We start from the raw sequence: 17,926 nt of genomic DNA, 5'->3' as shown, positions 1-17,926 counted from the left end.
CATTAATTGTAATTTGGATGGAGAATTGTCTCATTGTCACTCACACCACATCTTCCTATATCTATTTTCTATACATCTTAAGGCGTTAGCCTGAATGTGTGCGTCTTTCTTACGCCAAAATAATGCAGAACGACAAATTGAATTATTAAGGACAGGGATTGATTGAATGATTGATTGATTGTTTGTTGCTTAACGTCCAGTGGCAAATATTTCATGCATATTCAGGACGAGAATAAGTTCACAATATATACACTAGGTATGTTGATACGATAGAGGCCATCTGGGATGATGGTCAGGGAAATTTGGACTGCCACTGGAAAATGAGGATACCTTGTATAGGGACAGAAATTTTGTCTTGCAACAGGCCACCTACGGACCCCTCAAAAGAGTTGTTGCAAGGATTCTTATCGTGCAAAGAGCAAAGAGCGTTGCAGTCTCTTTACACGAGGCATCAGATTTCACGTCCCCCTTCTGACCGGACGTGACTGCGAACTTGATACATCCCGCACAGCCAAATGGACGCCCCATTTCGGCAAGCGTTTTACTGCCGGTCGGGAGAAGACTGGCCAAGTGACCATATTTCTATACCCCATTCACCCTAAAGGACAGGGGGTTTCAATACTAACGGATTCCCTGTTAAGAAAATGTAGGTGATCTTTCAGCAATTTGATAATATGCTATTGAAATGCATATCCAATTTATTTATCGACAACTTTATGTCAAAAAAGGTAAATCATTTTGACAGAAAACAAAGACACTTTTCCTTGCATAATTTAATCTTAAATATTTAAAAATTGTTATAATAAATGGGTATTTTTTTTTTAACATTTTGATCACAGCCAAATTTTGTACGGTGTGTAGAAATACCGCAAAGGACTTCTTAGTGCACTGAAGGACTATACAAATCATTGGTGCATTAAGAACAAAGTTTTTGCACTAAGGACATTAAAACGATGTTATTAGACCACAAACATGGATATGAGAAGATATAAGTATATAACTCATAAATATAAATTTGGGTATCAATATATATCATAATTTTGAAATTGACTTTCTTTTTTATCAGCGCATGCCATGTGACCGAAGGCTTATTGCAAATTCCCAAACATCAATGTTCAGTCAACCTTATCCAATAAACAATTGTCATTTGATCGTTACTAATTGATAAGTTTATGATAGTTGTAGAATAAACTTAATGATTTAGCGTAGTTTATTTTCAACTTGGTGAAAGAATAATTTTATTTTATGTCCATCTTAACAACACAGGAGTTTACATTTGTACATACTTTCATAAGAGATTGATAGACATTAAGATGGGAAAATGTGGCATTCGTGGGGATCTTAAAAACCCGATTACATCATTATTATATTGTGTGGGAACGGAACTGTACGGTTTCTACATTTTCGACATTCGAAAATATAACAAGTTGCAACATGGAAAGTTTTCCAATAGTGAATCAAATGATACAATATAACGTTTCTTCTAGACATTCAAAACATTCTATATGTATATATGAACCAATCAAATAATAAACGACGTATGCATACAAACGTTTTTCGTCGAATGGAGGAGCTTTTAATATATCGATCAGAACTGTCACACAACAGCGATAAAAATGTCAATAATCATTGAAATACACATCGTTGAGTCCAGAAATTTTAAAAGTACTATTTCTGATGTATGGTCTTACCTGTCTGAAAGTTTGAAAGCCATTGCACCAGTAGAGATTCACAAATTATATTTTTTTCAATATCGGATAAATTAATTGACTGTATAATCGCTTACGAGTTTACTGTACTATCACTTGGGCCTTTCCTGTACAATCGCTTGTCCAACTTATCAAAGCTTATATTCAATAATGATGTGATATAATTTGCAATTATACAACTATCCATCAAATTAATTGGATGTACACATGTAAGCTATATTAGGCGACCATACCTTATAATCGGCTATATATATATAAAAGGTCCCAACATAAACAAGTTTTGAACAATTAAATTCGAAAACTAACGGCATTATCTAGAAAAAACAACAATTTACAAAAACCAAAAATAAAATAATATGCCAGACATGAACCAACGGCAACCACTGAACTACAAGCCACTGACTTGGGATTTTCACAGAAAGAAGATGACGTGATAAGCATGCATGTGTGTGTACGCTCAACCTCCTAAACTGAAGTGGATGTAAGCAATTATAGGCAACAATCCGGCCTTCAAAAACGAGAAAACCCCTTCCATATAGTCGACCGATCACTAAAAGGCCCCGACTGGAAAATGTGATTTTTTTTTAAACTCTAACCAGAGTGCATGTTTATCAGCTTACAGAACTTGAAAACCAAAAAAATCAGTTATAAATAAAAATACGGATAAACATTTTTTTTTAAGCTATCTTAATCATAAACAAGTTTCTGTCCTAGTTTATTAGAACTCCAGGATAGTTAAGAAAGTAATTTAAGTTTCAAACACTTTACCCACAGAGTAATTTTTTGTGGTTTGTAGATAGCTATTGCAACAAAAGTCGGAAGGCTCAACAAAAATGTAATAAACTATTATACTTTGCGAAATATGTGTATCTTCTATTATATCAGTATGTGTTGGTTAAAATAAAATCTCTATACATTTTTTACTATTTCAAAATATCTTTATAAAACATTTCAACAGAACTTAAAAAAGTGAACTTACGGAACAAGCAAACGAACTTAAAAGAAACAAAAATAAGAAGAAAATACACTCTTACATAGAAGAAAAATCTATAACAGTCAGAAAAGCAAAATAGATATGACAGTAATAACTATACCATAAAAAAAACAAGAACAACATGAAATAACATAATATATACATTCTTTATAAGTATACTAGTGTATTCAAAACGGGTCAAGGTTGAATGAACATGAATTTCTATATATTACTGTCAACAGCTGAGTGTGGCGCGTGTCGATAAAATATAAAATAACTTTCTAAATGTGATTATAAAATTGTTTATTTTTAAAACGTTGACTTATATATGCAATGCCTTTTGTGTCAATTGTATCATTCCATCAGGTCCTTTAGTGCAATTTTTTGTTCTAAGTGCACTAAGGGGGACTTTTGCGGTATTTTAACGGACACCCCAAAAAAGAATTAAAGGACAAAACGTTATTATGTGGATTTTTTTTCGGAAAATGTTTCATTTGTCAAATATTTGAGAACAAATCTATTCTTTTTCAATTCAATACATTTTAGGTAAACACTTAGAGTTACACATACACGACCCTACATTTTTGATAGAAAAAATGCATTTTCAATATCGTATAATCTTTTTAACTATATTAAATTTGCGGTTTTGTGATATGTGCATTTTGTCATTTTGTTTATTTTCTTTGGTTACATCTTCTGACATCAGACTCGGATTTCTCTTGAACTGAATTTTAATGTGCGTATTGTTATGCGTTTACTTTACTACATTGGTTAGAGGTATAGGGGGAGGGTTGAGATCTCACAAACATGTTTAACCCCGCCGCATTTTTGCGCCTGTCCCAAGTCAGGAGCCTCTGGCCTTTGTTAGTCTTGTATTATTTTAATTTTAGTTTCTTGTGTACAATTTGGAAATTAGTATGGCGTTCATTATCACTGGACTAGTATATATTTGTTTAGGGGCCAGCTGAAGGACGCCTCCGGGTGCGGGAATTTCTCGCTACATTGAAGACCTGTTGGTGACCCTCTGCTGTTGTTTTTTTTTTTTTTTTTTTTTTTTTTTTTTTGGTCGGGTTGTTGTCTCTTTGACACATTCCCCATTTCCATTCTCAATTTTATGTAGTTTGAACAACGTCGTCAATAGTGTTTGAAAGAAGCTATAAAACATGATTTAAAACCTTATACACCACATACGGAGGTACATATGTATGATACCATTACGAGTGAACGTATGATATAAATGTGAAATAGCCATTGTAATTGCCACGTTATTTTATGGATCGTTCATTTTATTACCTTTAGATTATTAACAAGTGCCATCGAACTTAATCTTTATAGACCGTATATTCAACGCATACATACGCTAATTTTACAGTTTAGAGGTAGAAGACGAAGAAGAATTATTTATAATAGTGCAATCTGAACAAGCAAATAAATAAATACATATTTATATTTATATTAAACAAGTTTTTTATTCAAATGAAAGATAGGATAAGCGCATTTACAAACAAATGTACATATACTCAATGCTACACTTAAATTTAGGTCATACATATGTATTGTTTAAATCTATGAGGATCTTGACGGGGTCCTTCATTTCTGTTTTTATTATAGTTTTACCACTCTCACTTCACGGCCTAAGAGCAGTTTCAGAAGCTTAGTTCAAACGGAGACACGGTTCCTTGATGCGGCCTAAAGAGGATAACGAAATTAACTATATAAATGATCTTACATATAAAATATTTGTATTTTGCGTTATTGATCGTTCCTGATGAAGTAAAATCCAGAAACGTGAATTGGACGTATGAAATTTATAAGATAAGATAAGATAATTTTATTAACCAATCAAGGTGCCCAAAATTTGAGCTATACAATCAAATGAATGAATTCCTTTTTTTTTTTTAAATAATATCAACGAATGATTTTATGTTTCATAATTAAAAATAATATACTTTTTTTTATTTTAGCATTTATAATACAATGTATCTTCCACATAAAAGGGCGTAACTCCTAATATCATTCTGACACACTAAACGGATCTTGACCCGATCTGAAACTTTTAAACGTTACTTTTTATGATTTGTCTAGGTTTGTCCAAAACAGTCTTAACAGACTGGAGTTAACGCTAGAGCATATCAAAAGGCGTAAGAGAATGCCGACTAATAGCCAGTCAAGATCGTTTAACTAAACCTACCCGTTGTTATCGCAAACTAAAATTTATCTCATATATACAGGATACATGTTCATTTATTACAAGAATTTTTGTACGTCAAGGTGTATGATAGCACGATAATATACGAATCGTAACAACGCTTCAATATGCTCGTCTACTATATGCTCTTCCACAATTTACGCCTGTTTTGCTCCAGCGACCGGTATTACAGTTTAACATAGTTTAAAAGCTCATTGATCTGTTACTTTATTTACAATTTTGAGCAAGACTTAACTGTTTATTATTAAAATTCAACAAATGTCAACATTATCTTCATCAATTTTATTATTTAACAAAACATTGTTTTTCATTACAAGCAATTTCATATATTAATATACAGCTAGTGAATATTTGTTGTCTACCGAAAATATAAGATTTAAATTATATACGCAATCAATAATTTCTGTGATGTTACTTTTATTTCCGTTACATATCTAATTTACGAGTACAAAATAGTAAAACAGAAAAATAGAAACGATAAATATTCAGGAATACCTAAAGTTTCGTAAGCAATTGCAAGGTATCACACGTTACTTAGATTCCACGAGTTTTCATAGCAATTAGCAATTTTTAAAACGAATATGTGAGATAAAGATCTACTGCATTTTGGCAAATTCAAATTATGTTATACTACTATTTTATTTTCAACAGATTCACATTTCTTAAACCGTGCATCAATATTTTAATGTGTTTATCTAAATTTCTTTTATTCATTTGTTAAAAATTGTGAAGCATGCGACTTAACTGAGAATACACGCATATAACTAAATTCGATTAAATTTGATGAAAAAAAAGATAATTAAATGAAGTTTGTCTTGCTTGAGTGATTTACCTGTACAAAGCTCGGGTCTCAACGATGTTTAAAACGAATTGATGCCAGTTTGAAATAGTTTAACGGGGGCGTGGCCTAATAGTTTGACGTACATTACCAGCAACTTGATTTTAATTGATTCACCGCAAAGAAATCTATTTGACTGGCGTTAAAATGAATTGAAATGAATTGAAATGAATTAAAAATATTTTTTAATTTTTGTCAATCTTTATCAAATAACAATTAATCTCATTTAAATAGCGTTAACACGTTTTTGTCCGTTCAAGCTAAATTCGGGTTACTAGTGATACCGGCGTCACACATCAGCGTATAGCTCCGACGTATAGCGGGCGTGGTAACAAAATATGCACGCTGCCAATAACCTAGTAGTTATGGATGCATTCAACATGTCAATCATATCTTTATCGTGTGCACAACGAACTTTAAGCCTGTATGGGGCGTACGAGAAGCTTACCTTAACGTTTATCGGGCGTTCAAGTAATGTGTGTTGGCGTATGCCTGGCGTTTGTCTAACGTATAGTAGATGGAATGCACGCTACGAAAGAAAAAAGCATATTGAACGTATTTAAGACGTGTCCCGGTCGTAGCTGGAACGATAATACGTGCTTTCTCGTTTTATTATGGGGTGTTTGTTTCAAACACACACGCATACGTTTTAGTAAAAGTTCAACGATCTTGCAGCGTATACAAGGTTAACGTGCTCTAAACGTGTCTCCAACTTATCTGTAATGTTTTCAACGCGCTTGTAGCGTATTTATCACGTGCGTGTAGCGTACAAGTAGACAAACGCTTGAGCTGGATGAAAATTGTTATGCTGCATAAAAATTTCCTGGAGTTATAGCGTTCACCAAACGTATAACTTTGCATTTCGATGTACTTCAAACTTATGAAACGCGCGTTTAACGATTGCTTAGCGTTCCTGTGGTGTGCAACTAACGTATACCGACTTTGTAAATTTTCTCTGTACGTCTGGTGCACGCCGGTCTATGCGCTAATGTTTGACGCCGGCATACCCTGATAACGAGCAGTGGAAAGATCAAATTTGGCGAAACGTTATATTAGATTATTAGGGATTTTGATAACTGAGCAGAACATCTATTTCTATAGTATAAAAAAAAGTGTATATTACTTTTTGCTGGATGAATAATTAGAAAGTCATCGTCTTGAACAACAAGTTATTTTATCTATTCTAAAGTTAAAAATCGTGTATATAGCTTATTACATTGTACTTGTGGAATTACAAAGAAGTGGCTGTTTTTTATAGAAAATATTACTATAAAAAGCGATTTAATGTGGTCTTATGAACAGCTTTAATCGACAACAAAAGTTCAGCACAGTTTATGTAAACCTCGACATTTTGATTGAGATCAATAATAGGCCAATGACTATTTTAAACAACATCCGAGTTTACGACTATAATGCTGTTTATAAAGTTCAGAACTATAGAACAGTTTTTGAGAATGTAAAAGTTATGATAAGCTAATAATACCCATTATTTATTATAACCGAAGTACTTAAAAAATGTCTCTTCTTATTGTTTTACCAGTTTGTTCTTATAGTATGTTGTTGCAACTCTGTTCAAGTGAAAAGGGGGATCTAATCTAGAAACCTGTGATATAGTTAATTGTAATTAGGTGCTGATTGTCCTTAATGTATTCTAGAGGTTTTTGTTGTTGGTATAAATGTAAAGATTAGGCTACACTAATTAAAAAAAGAACACAAATCAAGATAATCAAGTTAACGAACACAGAGTGGTGAAGTCGCATAAGTCCAAAAAGGATAAGTATCTCCTGTTGTTTCTACACCAACCCGATACAAAACTACAATCAGTCAAAACTTAAGAATATTTCTTTAAAATTATAGATGTGAAGACGATTTTTATGGTAATGTTAGATATGCCATTTAAATGACAACATTATATGACAGAACTACATTACAAATAAATGGGAAATCATATAGGACAACGAAACCCACGAATGCCATACGATTGAATATAGTGAATGTTACTGAAACTGGAATTTAACATTAGGAATGTTGAACTTTTTGTCAAAGATTCTACTTTGAAGTCGTCCATATGTGTTAATAATGATGAAATGATCATGGTGTTGTCAGATCTTAACTTGTTTCCTTATTCGTAATTTTACTAGGATGTATGAAATATGCACATACACAGATATGATGGTTATTGAGTGAAAGAAATAAGAGAGAGATAGCTTTTACTAAATCATGTTTTTCTTTGTACTTACATGTTGTAGAATTCTCACATGAGTGCCCACATCCATTATCACAACATTTTTGTTTTCCAGAACAATCACTGTCAGTTGAACACTGTTCTACACATCTACTTATTAAACGAGATGGCACTGGACATTCTCCAGATTGAACTTCTGTAAAAAAAAATACAACATCAATGTAACTCATGATTTCACTCAACCTTGCGTCAACAATTTTTCGAACAATATCGAAATCTGCAATGTCAAATTGCAGAAAATATCAGTGTACGTAATTTTTATATGTTGTGCACTATTTCGATTTCCAAATATCATCTTAGTGCAAGAACTTGGTCGTTACATGCAAACAAAAAGTGACACAATAATTGATGTTTGTGTTCAAAGGAACTTAAACCATACAAACCTTTTAATTGTTAAAAGATTACGGTAATCTACATGAAAGTCGGATAATCAAATATAGAATATTGTATTTCTTCATATATTACACACAATTGATATCACCTATACGTAGTGCATATCTGAACCTGCTGAAGTACTCCGTAAACTGTCAGAAGTATGGATAAAAGTCTTGTTTGTGAATCACATTCATTTATACATGTTATAGTCAGATTAGTTTTCGAAAACAGAGAGTTTGTCCCATTGGTAATCACACCACAACTTTTGTTGGGATAAATATGGAGAGACAAACGAATGAAAATGAAGGCACAATTTCTCGAGTCTCTTGAAATCTCGCAAAAAACTGCCAGGAGTACATAGTAAAGCAATGTGATACCTTGAGAAAAGATTATGCCAGAAGCTGTTCTACGCTAATGAGGATTGATTGTTCTTAACTGCAGCATTTTTTGACAGGTGGGACAAGTTTTGAAAGTTTACCTTAGACGATATTACACGAGTAATTATCATAACAGGTCTATCAATAATGATATATGATATTGAACAGTGTATGCGCGTTTGAAAGACCATAGTTAACAAAATACTTTTACTCGACCCTGGTTAATAAAATACCTTTATATATAGAAACCAAATATTTTTAAAATCATTGTAAACGCAGCTATAATATGTCACCTGAATATATATAATATAAACCAGAAGTTGACAATTATACATAATTCATAAAACTGTGAATTTTATGGAAAAACTAAGGATTCTTTTATCCCAGGAATAGATTACCTTAGCCGTATTTGGCATAACTTTTTGGAATTTTGGGTCCTCAATGCTCTTCGTCCTTGTACTTGTTTGAATTTATAACTGGTTTGGTCTAATCTCACTGATGAGTCTTATGTAAGCATAGTGAGTAAAGCTGTCATATAAGACGGAAGTGCCATTTTTGTAAACCGGAAAAGCATAATATCTACCTGATAATAGTCAGAGGTATAAAGACACCAAAGATGTATTGGATCAGTTTGAAGAAACCTACGCTTCAACGAAAAAAGTGACTTAGAGTAAACCGAATGAACCTTCTTTTATTTTGCAACTTGTTGTTTGGATATTTGATATATACTTACTTGTTTTTGACATCTCACATGAGTGCCCACATCCATTGTAACAACACTTTTGATTTACAGAACAATCGCTGTCATTTGAACACTGTTCTACACACCTGCTTATTAAAAGAGGGGCCAATGGACATTCGCCAGATTGAACTTCTGTAAAAAAAAATACAACATTAATGTAACACAAGATGTCACTCAACCGTGCGTCAACTAAATTTCGTTGAATTTGTTCGATATTTACAAAAATATTGAAAAAAATTTCTTTTTATAGTTTAAAAAAAAATGCATAACAAGGAAAAAGCATATAAAATAAAAATAAAAACATGTAACTAAACTATTTGATTCCACTGCTGGTGGACGTTTCGCCCCCGAGTGATAACCAGCCCAGTAGTCAACATTTCGGTGTTGACATGAATATAAATAATGTGGTCATTTTTATAAATTTCCTGTTTACAAAACTTTGCATTTTTCGAAAAACTAAGGATTTTCTTATCTTTTTGAAATTGGATCAGCAATGCTCTTCAACTTTGTACTTGTTTGGCTTTATAAATATTTTGATTTGAGCGTCACTGATGAGTCTCATGTAGACGAAACGCGCGTCTGGCGCACTAAATTATTATTCTGGTACCTTTGATAACTAAGTAATATAAGCTGCATGCGTCCGAAGCGTTTGCTGGATTTACCTTCATCTGGAACTTTAACGCCAAGTATTTGAATGCCAAGAATGCAAACAATTAAGGAGCTAAATGACCAAAAGTAACCGAATTTTTTAAAAATAGCAAAATCCATATAAGGCCAACTTTGCCTGAGGGAGTTGAAACATCAGTTTCTTTATAATTTCTGGTTTTACTTCCATCTTGAACCCTCAACGCAGCCAAATATTTGAAAGCCGAGGATGTATAAAAACCGAAACAATAGGAGAGCTATATGACCAAAAACAACGTTATCAAATAATCAAATCCAAGTTAGGTCAATTTTCCTTAAGGGAGTTTAAACATTAGTTTACTAGTATTTATATTTCAAACCTGATGTAAAGCTTACGGTTGATTGTATATATAAATTAAGTATTATATTTTTTTATTAACGTGGCTGTCACTTTTTATCATAAATATATTTTATGAACAAAAGCAACAGTAGCACATAGCTTTTCAAAAGTCAGATATCAATTTGGTTGATAAATGAAGGCGCAAGGCCTTTACCGGTGTCTTAATAATCTAAATAGAAAGGAAAAAAACTAGACAAATAATCGATCGAAATCGACATAGTTAGTGGTTGAGAAAAGACACGTGTTTCAGAAAATTGCAATCATCAGGAAAGCCAAAAGCCTAATATTTGAAAGCCAAGATTATAAAAGAACCGAAACAGTTGATGAGTTATATGACCAAACAGATTCCTCAAAATGGCCAAAATCAGTGTTAATTATGGATCAATACGTATATAATATTCTTACCAGATATTCTTTTAAGTTGACATTCACTTTGGTCGCATGGGACTGTCTCAAAATTTTTGCCAGGACAATATTTTAGATTATTGTTGTTTTTACATTGTCTACTTCTGGTTTTATTTCCACATAATACTGTACACTCTGACCATCGGGACCATTTTTTCCAATCTCCTAGAGCTTAAAACAGAAACATCCTTGAAAATGAGCCTTTTAAGGGGAGATAATTCTTTTAGTAAACAAATTATACTAGACTAATAGGGATTTTTTTTTATTTTTACTTGTAGCAAGAACACAAGTTCGGAGACATCGTTTTTTCTTTTTATTTTCTTAAAAAGTATGATAAAACCTATTTTCTCACAATTAAATCAACAAGTGAAACTGCGAGCTACTGCTCACTGATGACACCCCCGCCGCAAGTGGATACTATTAATAGTGTAAAAATATGCAAGTGTTCGGTAAACAGGAAGTTGTCGAGTGATGAATCTGAAAACGCATCACACAGTATAGCTGACATGTATAAACCCTGAAACCAAATTTCAGAAATCCTTGTATTGTAGTTCCTGAGAAAAATGCGACGAAAAATATTCATGGGACGGACTGACTGATGGACTGATGGACTGATGGACTGATGGACTGACGGACTGACGGACTGACGGAAGGACAGACAGAGGTAAAACAGTATACCCCCTTTTTTAAAGCGGGGGTATACAAATTTACCTCATAGAATTTTTTTAATGATCACATATGTGTTTTTTCATGATCAAACTAACCCAATTTGGGCAATTTTCAACGACTCATTGCTTGAAAAATAGCACGGTGACCCATACTTTTTATTATATTTTTGAAAAAAGCATAGTTCTTCATCTTCATTTTGGTAAATTATAAGAAAATTCTGTCTTAAAAAGTCTATACTTATGATCTACCTTTATATAATAACTTCTATCTCAATCAGCACAGGTTCTAATTAACTTTACAACAAAATCATAACCAAATGTCTGCTAACATTAACTAAGTTGATAAAGATTTTTTACCTTGTTGTGCAGGTTGTAATTTGCATTTATTTCCACAACTATATCCATGAATCAACAGTTTCACTGATTTTACAGTGCCTTTATCTAAAATGTATTAAACATCAGAAAATGTACTAAAATCTATAATTTCAAGTGAACTGACTTGAAGGAAGGTGTATTTTGAAAACCATCGAATTTGTATGGCAAAACGATTGATATTACTTAACTTAATATGTTACATTTATTTGAAAGTGTTCTATACATTACATTATTTTTGTAGGTTTTTTTCTGACTAACTGCAGTTTCTTACCTGTATAAGATTGAGAATGGAAATGGGGAATGTGTCAAAGAGACAACAACCCGACCATAGAACAGATAACAACAGAAGGTTACCAATAGGTCTTCAATGCAGCGCGAAACTCCAGCACCCGGAGGCGTCCTTCAGCTAGCCCCTTAACAAACATACAGACTAGTTCAGTGATAATACACGCCATACTAAACTCCAGATTAAAAATAATACAAGACAAACAAAGGTAGAGGCTCCTGAATTGGGACTGGCACAAAAGTGCAAAAGTGCGGCGGGGTTAAACATGTTTATGAGATCTCAACCCTTCCCCTATACATCTAGCCAATGTAGAAAAGTAAACGCATAACAATACGCACATAAAAATCCAGTTCAAGAGAAGTCCGAGTCTGATGTCAGAAGATGTAACAAAAGATAAAAAAAATGACAATAATACATAAATTACAACAGACTATATAGCTACTGGCAGTTAACTGACATGCCAGCTCCAGAATTCAATTAAACTGATTGAAAGTTTATGTCTTCATCATATGAATAAAAAAAAATATTATATTTCTTAAGTAATGAACTAGAGGATTTCTCGCTATAGACTGTTTGTAAAAAGATAAACAGAACAATACTGATAAAATTTATTAAAAAGGCGGACGATACCAAAAATCGAAAATAAACTGACAAAGCCATGGCAAGACAAAGAGTATATGTTAAGATTTCAATTGAGTGGTAAATTCCTAAGTCCGTTATCAAACAATTAATATAAAGTGTAAACTTACGATGATAGTTTGTGCAGTATTGGCGAGGATGAAACTATAATTATTTGTCTTTGGGGAAGGAAATGTGCGTAGGAATTTGGTGAATGGTGAACTAGTAACCTAAATTTATGGACAATACATAAAGATTTCTGATTATGGATGCATAATTGTCCCGTATTTTGTAGTATCTTAAAATTAGTTGAAGATATTGATCTTTCAGACGAAACATTTATCATATATTGTAATTCAAAAAGCTTAAATTTACTTAGATTTTTACCAAACATAGGTTTGGGTTTTAATTTCCAGTATCCTTCAGGATTTTCTCCCCACATATGAACGGTTAAAACAGTTAAGTTCATAGTTGTCGTCTGATCGAGAATTCTGCCGGGAAGGATTATAGAATTTGTTCGATTCGGCGATACCAGAGTCCATTGTATCTGTCCTGCATTTTGATGGGTGACAATTAATGATACTTCAACATGTTCTACATAAGTAACATTGCATCCACTGACCTTAACCACAAAATATTTGGAGCGTTGGTTCAGTCTAAAAAAAAAAACTCTTGACCATATATATACTTCAGTTTACAGTTATCACCATATATTAATTCTAAACACATTTACAAAATGTGTCTAGTCTTGTCTGAGTTGGAATAGTCGAAAACGTTTTTGCATAGAAAACGAGCAAACAGGTCCGTGTATATCTGCGTCCATTCGTTTTTCGTTTTGAAATATCAAAAACAAAAAACGAAAAACGAAAGTGTTTTCATTTTTCGTTTTTGATTTCATAAAAACCAAAATGAAAAACGAAAGTGTTTTCATTTTTCGTTTTTGATTTCTTAAAAACCCAAACGAAAAACGAAAGTGTTTTCATTTTTCGTTTTTGATTTCTTAAAAACCAAATTGAAAAACAAAAGTGTTTTCGTTTTTCGTTTTTGCTTTCACAAACAAAAAACGAAAAACAAAAGAATTTTCATTTTTCAATTTTGATTTCTCAAAAACTAAAATCGAAAAATGAAAGTGTTTTCATTTTTCATTTTTGATTTCACAAAAACAAAAAACGAAAAACGAAAGTGTATTTATGTTATTTTTCCAACACAGTTTAATTGTCATTCAAAAAATGACAATGTTGTCATTTGTCATTCATTTAAAGGTCGTTAAAGTATACATGCACAGCGGTTGTCAGATCAATACTACTTTAATCGAAGATAATGTCGACGGATGCAAAAGTCTTTGGCAATCTAAACAATATGGATGCGTGAACTTTATTACTTTTAAGTTTAGAAAGGTCGATCCAAGATTATTAGAATTGATGACCAAGATCCATCTGCCAGTATTTTACGAACTACGAGGACGATAATGTATTTTGCTTGATTTAATTTTCAAAATTTCCGCAATTTCACAATTCAAACTGGGATATAAAATTGGTTTGTCATTAGGAGCCTATAAGGTATTAATTTTTGAGAAATTATAAATAATTATGACAATGGACCAAGAAATAAATAAAATAGCTAGAATAATGGGGTTAAAATGTAATGATAAGAGAATAATTATCAAAAAGTATAAAGAATAGAGAAATATGGCATAAAATATCACAGAATAGAGAAATATGGCATAAAATATCACAGAATACAGAAATTAAAGACCCCAAATCCAGACCATCATACTAGTTGCCTTAATGAACGTTAGTTTGTCTCTGGGAGATTGCTATTGGTTTTCATATGGTCTCTCTTTATTTCTATGTTTATCAATTCAGAAGCATGCTTTCATTATTTACCAACATTTTACATATCACATTATAAAAAAAGACTTTTATTTTGCAAACTACCATAGATTTCCGGTAATTGTTCTGCATAGACCACACCACATTGGAGTCCCTGTTAAAAATTTTCAAGTGAACCGCAGTTACCCACCCTACCCCATCATTACATAAAAGTTAATAAACAAATGTGTACGGAAATACTTCTGTCCGAACAATGTGTAAAGGGGAGCTTGGTAGCTGATGTCTGCTGGAGAAAAAAATCAAGGTTGCTGTTTAGCTTATTTTTTTTCATAGATAGGTCCAAAGTTGGGGTCGAACACCGAACCCCATCCTTACCGAAAATGTAATAAAAATTGTTCTCACTAGGTGCAAAGGGAAGCTGGGTAGCTTGGGTCTACAGTAGAAAAATCCAGGGTGTTGTTCTGCTTAGTTTTTTTTCCCAAAGTAGGTCTAAAGTTGAGGTCGTATACCCTACAAAAACCCTTACCAGACAGTTAATAAAAAAATTCTGCGGAAATACTTTTATCTGCTCTAGGTGAGAACGTAAGCTAGAGATCTAGGGCCTACTTGATCAAAATTACAAGTTAATTTATAGCACGGATCAATCTTTTTTAAGCTAATAAATAATTTACTTGCCCACTATACTTTAAATACAAAACATAAACCTTTTGTCCAGTCATATTTAAGCGAAATCCACTAGTTCAGAGGTAGAATGTTTTGTAAAAACAGTTTTGTGTGGCCAAAAAAAGGTAAAGCACGAGTGCAACTTTCTTTTCTTTTAATGCAGAATCATTATTACTTTTCATGAACTATTTGACAGGATGCCGATAATAAGGAAAGCTATTTCACCCAATAGTGCAATTTTGCCATCATTAAAAAAAATCATAATTATTTACGATTCTATAAACACTCCAAGTGTTGACTATTTAAAATGTAAAGCGGACAGTACGCTGTGTAATATATCGAAAGCGATTGATTTTGGCTTTATATAACTAATAATAACATAAGATGTATGTTTCATTATAATTCGTTATTCTGATTGGCTAACTGCACATTTCATGTTACATTACACAACGAAAATCATTATTCATGATGACACGAGGTCCCACAATAAAGTGCAAAGGTGAATTTAATAAAAACTTGATAAAAGTCGTGTTTTCATGATCCTAGCTAAAACATGTAATTATAAATATTGACTTCTTTTTGTAACTTCATAGGGTTGTAAAAGCGTTGCCGTGCGTACATTTTCTGAATGAAGCGCTTCCGCTTTTCATACAAAATGTATTTCGGTCATCGCTTTACACCTCAATGAAGTAACAAAAAAAAGCATTCAATTCTTAAATAAACCAGAAATGAAATTTTAAAAACTGATGATATAGTGGTTATATATTAATAAAAACATTTTAAGTACGTTTGAGTCTTATGCAATATTTGTTTTTATATATTTGAAAACTGACTGCTGCCGACTGGTTGCTTGAGCCTGGTCTCACAAACTCCGCATTTTCATTACAGCCGATTACATTGAGTGTGTAGACAAAGGTAATATCTTTGAATCGCTTGTTTGTTAGCTGAACTATGAAGTAACTAGGTAAGGTATACCACCCTCCTGTAGAAGGAGCCTAGTCCTACAGACAGATTGATTGGTTATTTGTCGAACTAGTCTACTCTTAAAGGAGGGTAGTTTACCTAACCTAATAATACAAGCAAGCTAACCAAGGATAGGCTACCTTTGCCTACACACTCAGTGCAATCGGCTGTAACATTTTTACATTACAGGTTGCAACACCTTGCCAAATCATTAGGTTCCAATAAACGTTTGGAAAATTTAGTTAATGTGCTTTCCCATAGAGTTTTATGCAGAACAATTACCGGAAATCTTTTATGGAAACTTGCAAAAACAATATCAAAATCGAAATCTAAGCGAACAATGAAGTTACTCACATTAAAAAAGGTTGAGACATTGAAGGCCAAATATTTTTTTTTATTCTTGCGTGTCTTATTATAATCAGACGGTAATTTTAGAGTTTACAAAGAAATTCAATATTAAGACAAACATTAATGTCGAGTTTCATTGGTGAAATTAACACTACAATACAAATAAAGGATTCTCAAATGATCATGACTTTTGCTTGTAGTAAAATGATCAATGAATGATTGAATGAATCAATGAATCAATCAATCAATCAATCAATCAATTGATCAATCAATAAACTTGAGAATGAAAATAAAAAATGTGTCAAAGAAACACCAGTCAGCCTAACCAAAGAGCACAGCCGAAGGCCACCAACGAGTCTTCAACACAACGAGAAAATCCGGGCTTCAGCTGGTCTCTAAATAAAAATATATACTAGTAATGTAAAAATGGACGTCACACTTAACTTAGACAAAAAAAAATAACAAAAATAACAAAGATCAGAGTCTACTGTCTTGGGACAGGCGCAAAAATACGGCGGGGCTAAACATGCTTTGTTAGATCTCAACCCTCCCGCTATACAATTAAATCTAGCTCATGTAGAATAAACAAACACACAACAATATGCACAGAGAAACTCAGTTTAAAAGAAATCCGAGTCCGATGACAAAATAGTAAACAAAAGAAACTACACAAAACGAATATGATTCATAAATTAACAAAGAACTACTAGCAGTAACTGACATGCCAGCTCCAGACCCCAATTAAAAATATCGATATCTGTAATAATATTCAAGAAAATAACCAAAAGCTGCAAAATTTTCTTAAAATTACCAATTCAGGGGCAGCAACATAACAACAGGTTGTTTGATGCATCTGAAAATTTCAGGGTAGATAGATAATGACCTATTAAACAATTTTACCCATGTCAGATTTGCTCTTAATGCTTTGATTTCTGAGATATAAGCCAAAATCTTCATTTTACTCCTATGTTCTATTTTTATCCATGGCGACCATCTTGGTTAGTTGGCAAGGTCACCGGACACATTTGTTATACTAGATATCCCAATGATGATGGTGGCTAAGTTTGGTTGAATTTGGCTCAGTAGTTTCAGAGGAGAAGATTTTTGTAAAAGTTACGACGACGGACGACGGACGCCAAGATATAAGAAAAGCTCACTTGACACTTCGGGCCAGGTGAGCTAAAAAACGAGAAGCGAGAACGACATCAACAAACGACAACTACTGTTTTTTGTGTGATTTTTTTATTACTAGACCAAATATTTCATGATTTTTTAT

At 32.7% G+C, this 17,926-nt stretch overlaps 1 protein-coding gene across 1 annotated transcript in view; it reads right to left on the bottom strand.

The window, feature by feature from the left end:
• The window catches only part of LOC143063023 (uncharacterized), a 53,928-nt gene that overhangs the window by 21,802 nt on the left and 14,200 nt on the right, over window positions 1-17,926 (bottom strand). Inside the window, exons 9-13 of the mRNA XM_076234934.1 lie at window positions 13,220-13,500; window positions 11,923-12,006; window positions 10,898-11,068; window positions 9,460-9,600; window positions 7,970-8,110 (exon numbers count right to left, since the gene is read on the bottom strand). Coding sequence (XP_076091049.1) covers window positions 7,970-8,110; window positions 9,460-9,600; window positions 10,898-11,068; window positions 11,923-12,006; window positions 13,220-13,500 — 818 coding nt within the window. The remainder of the gene's footprint in view (window positions 1-7,969; window positions 8,111-9,459; window positions 9,601-10,897; window positions 11,069-11,922; window positions 12,007-13,219; window positions 13,501-17,926) is intronic.

This window comes from Mytilus galloprovincialis, chromosome 2 (genome assembly GCF_965363235.1).
Source record: "Mytilus galloprovincialis chromosome 2, xbMytGall1.hap1.1, whole genome shotgun sequence".
Classification (NCBI taxonomy): Eukaryota; Metazoa; Mollusca; class Bivalvia; order Mytilida; family Mytilidae; genus Mytilus; species Mytilus galloprovincialis.
The sequence above is the reverse complement of the archived record's forward strand: the minus strand, read 5'-3'. Positions and strand labels throughout refer to the sequence as shown.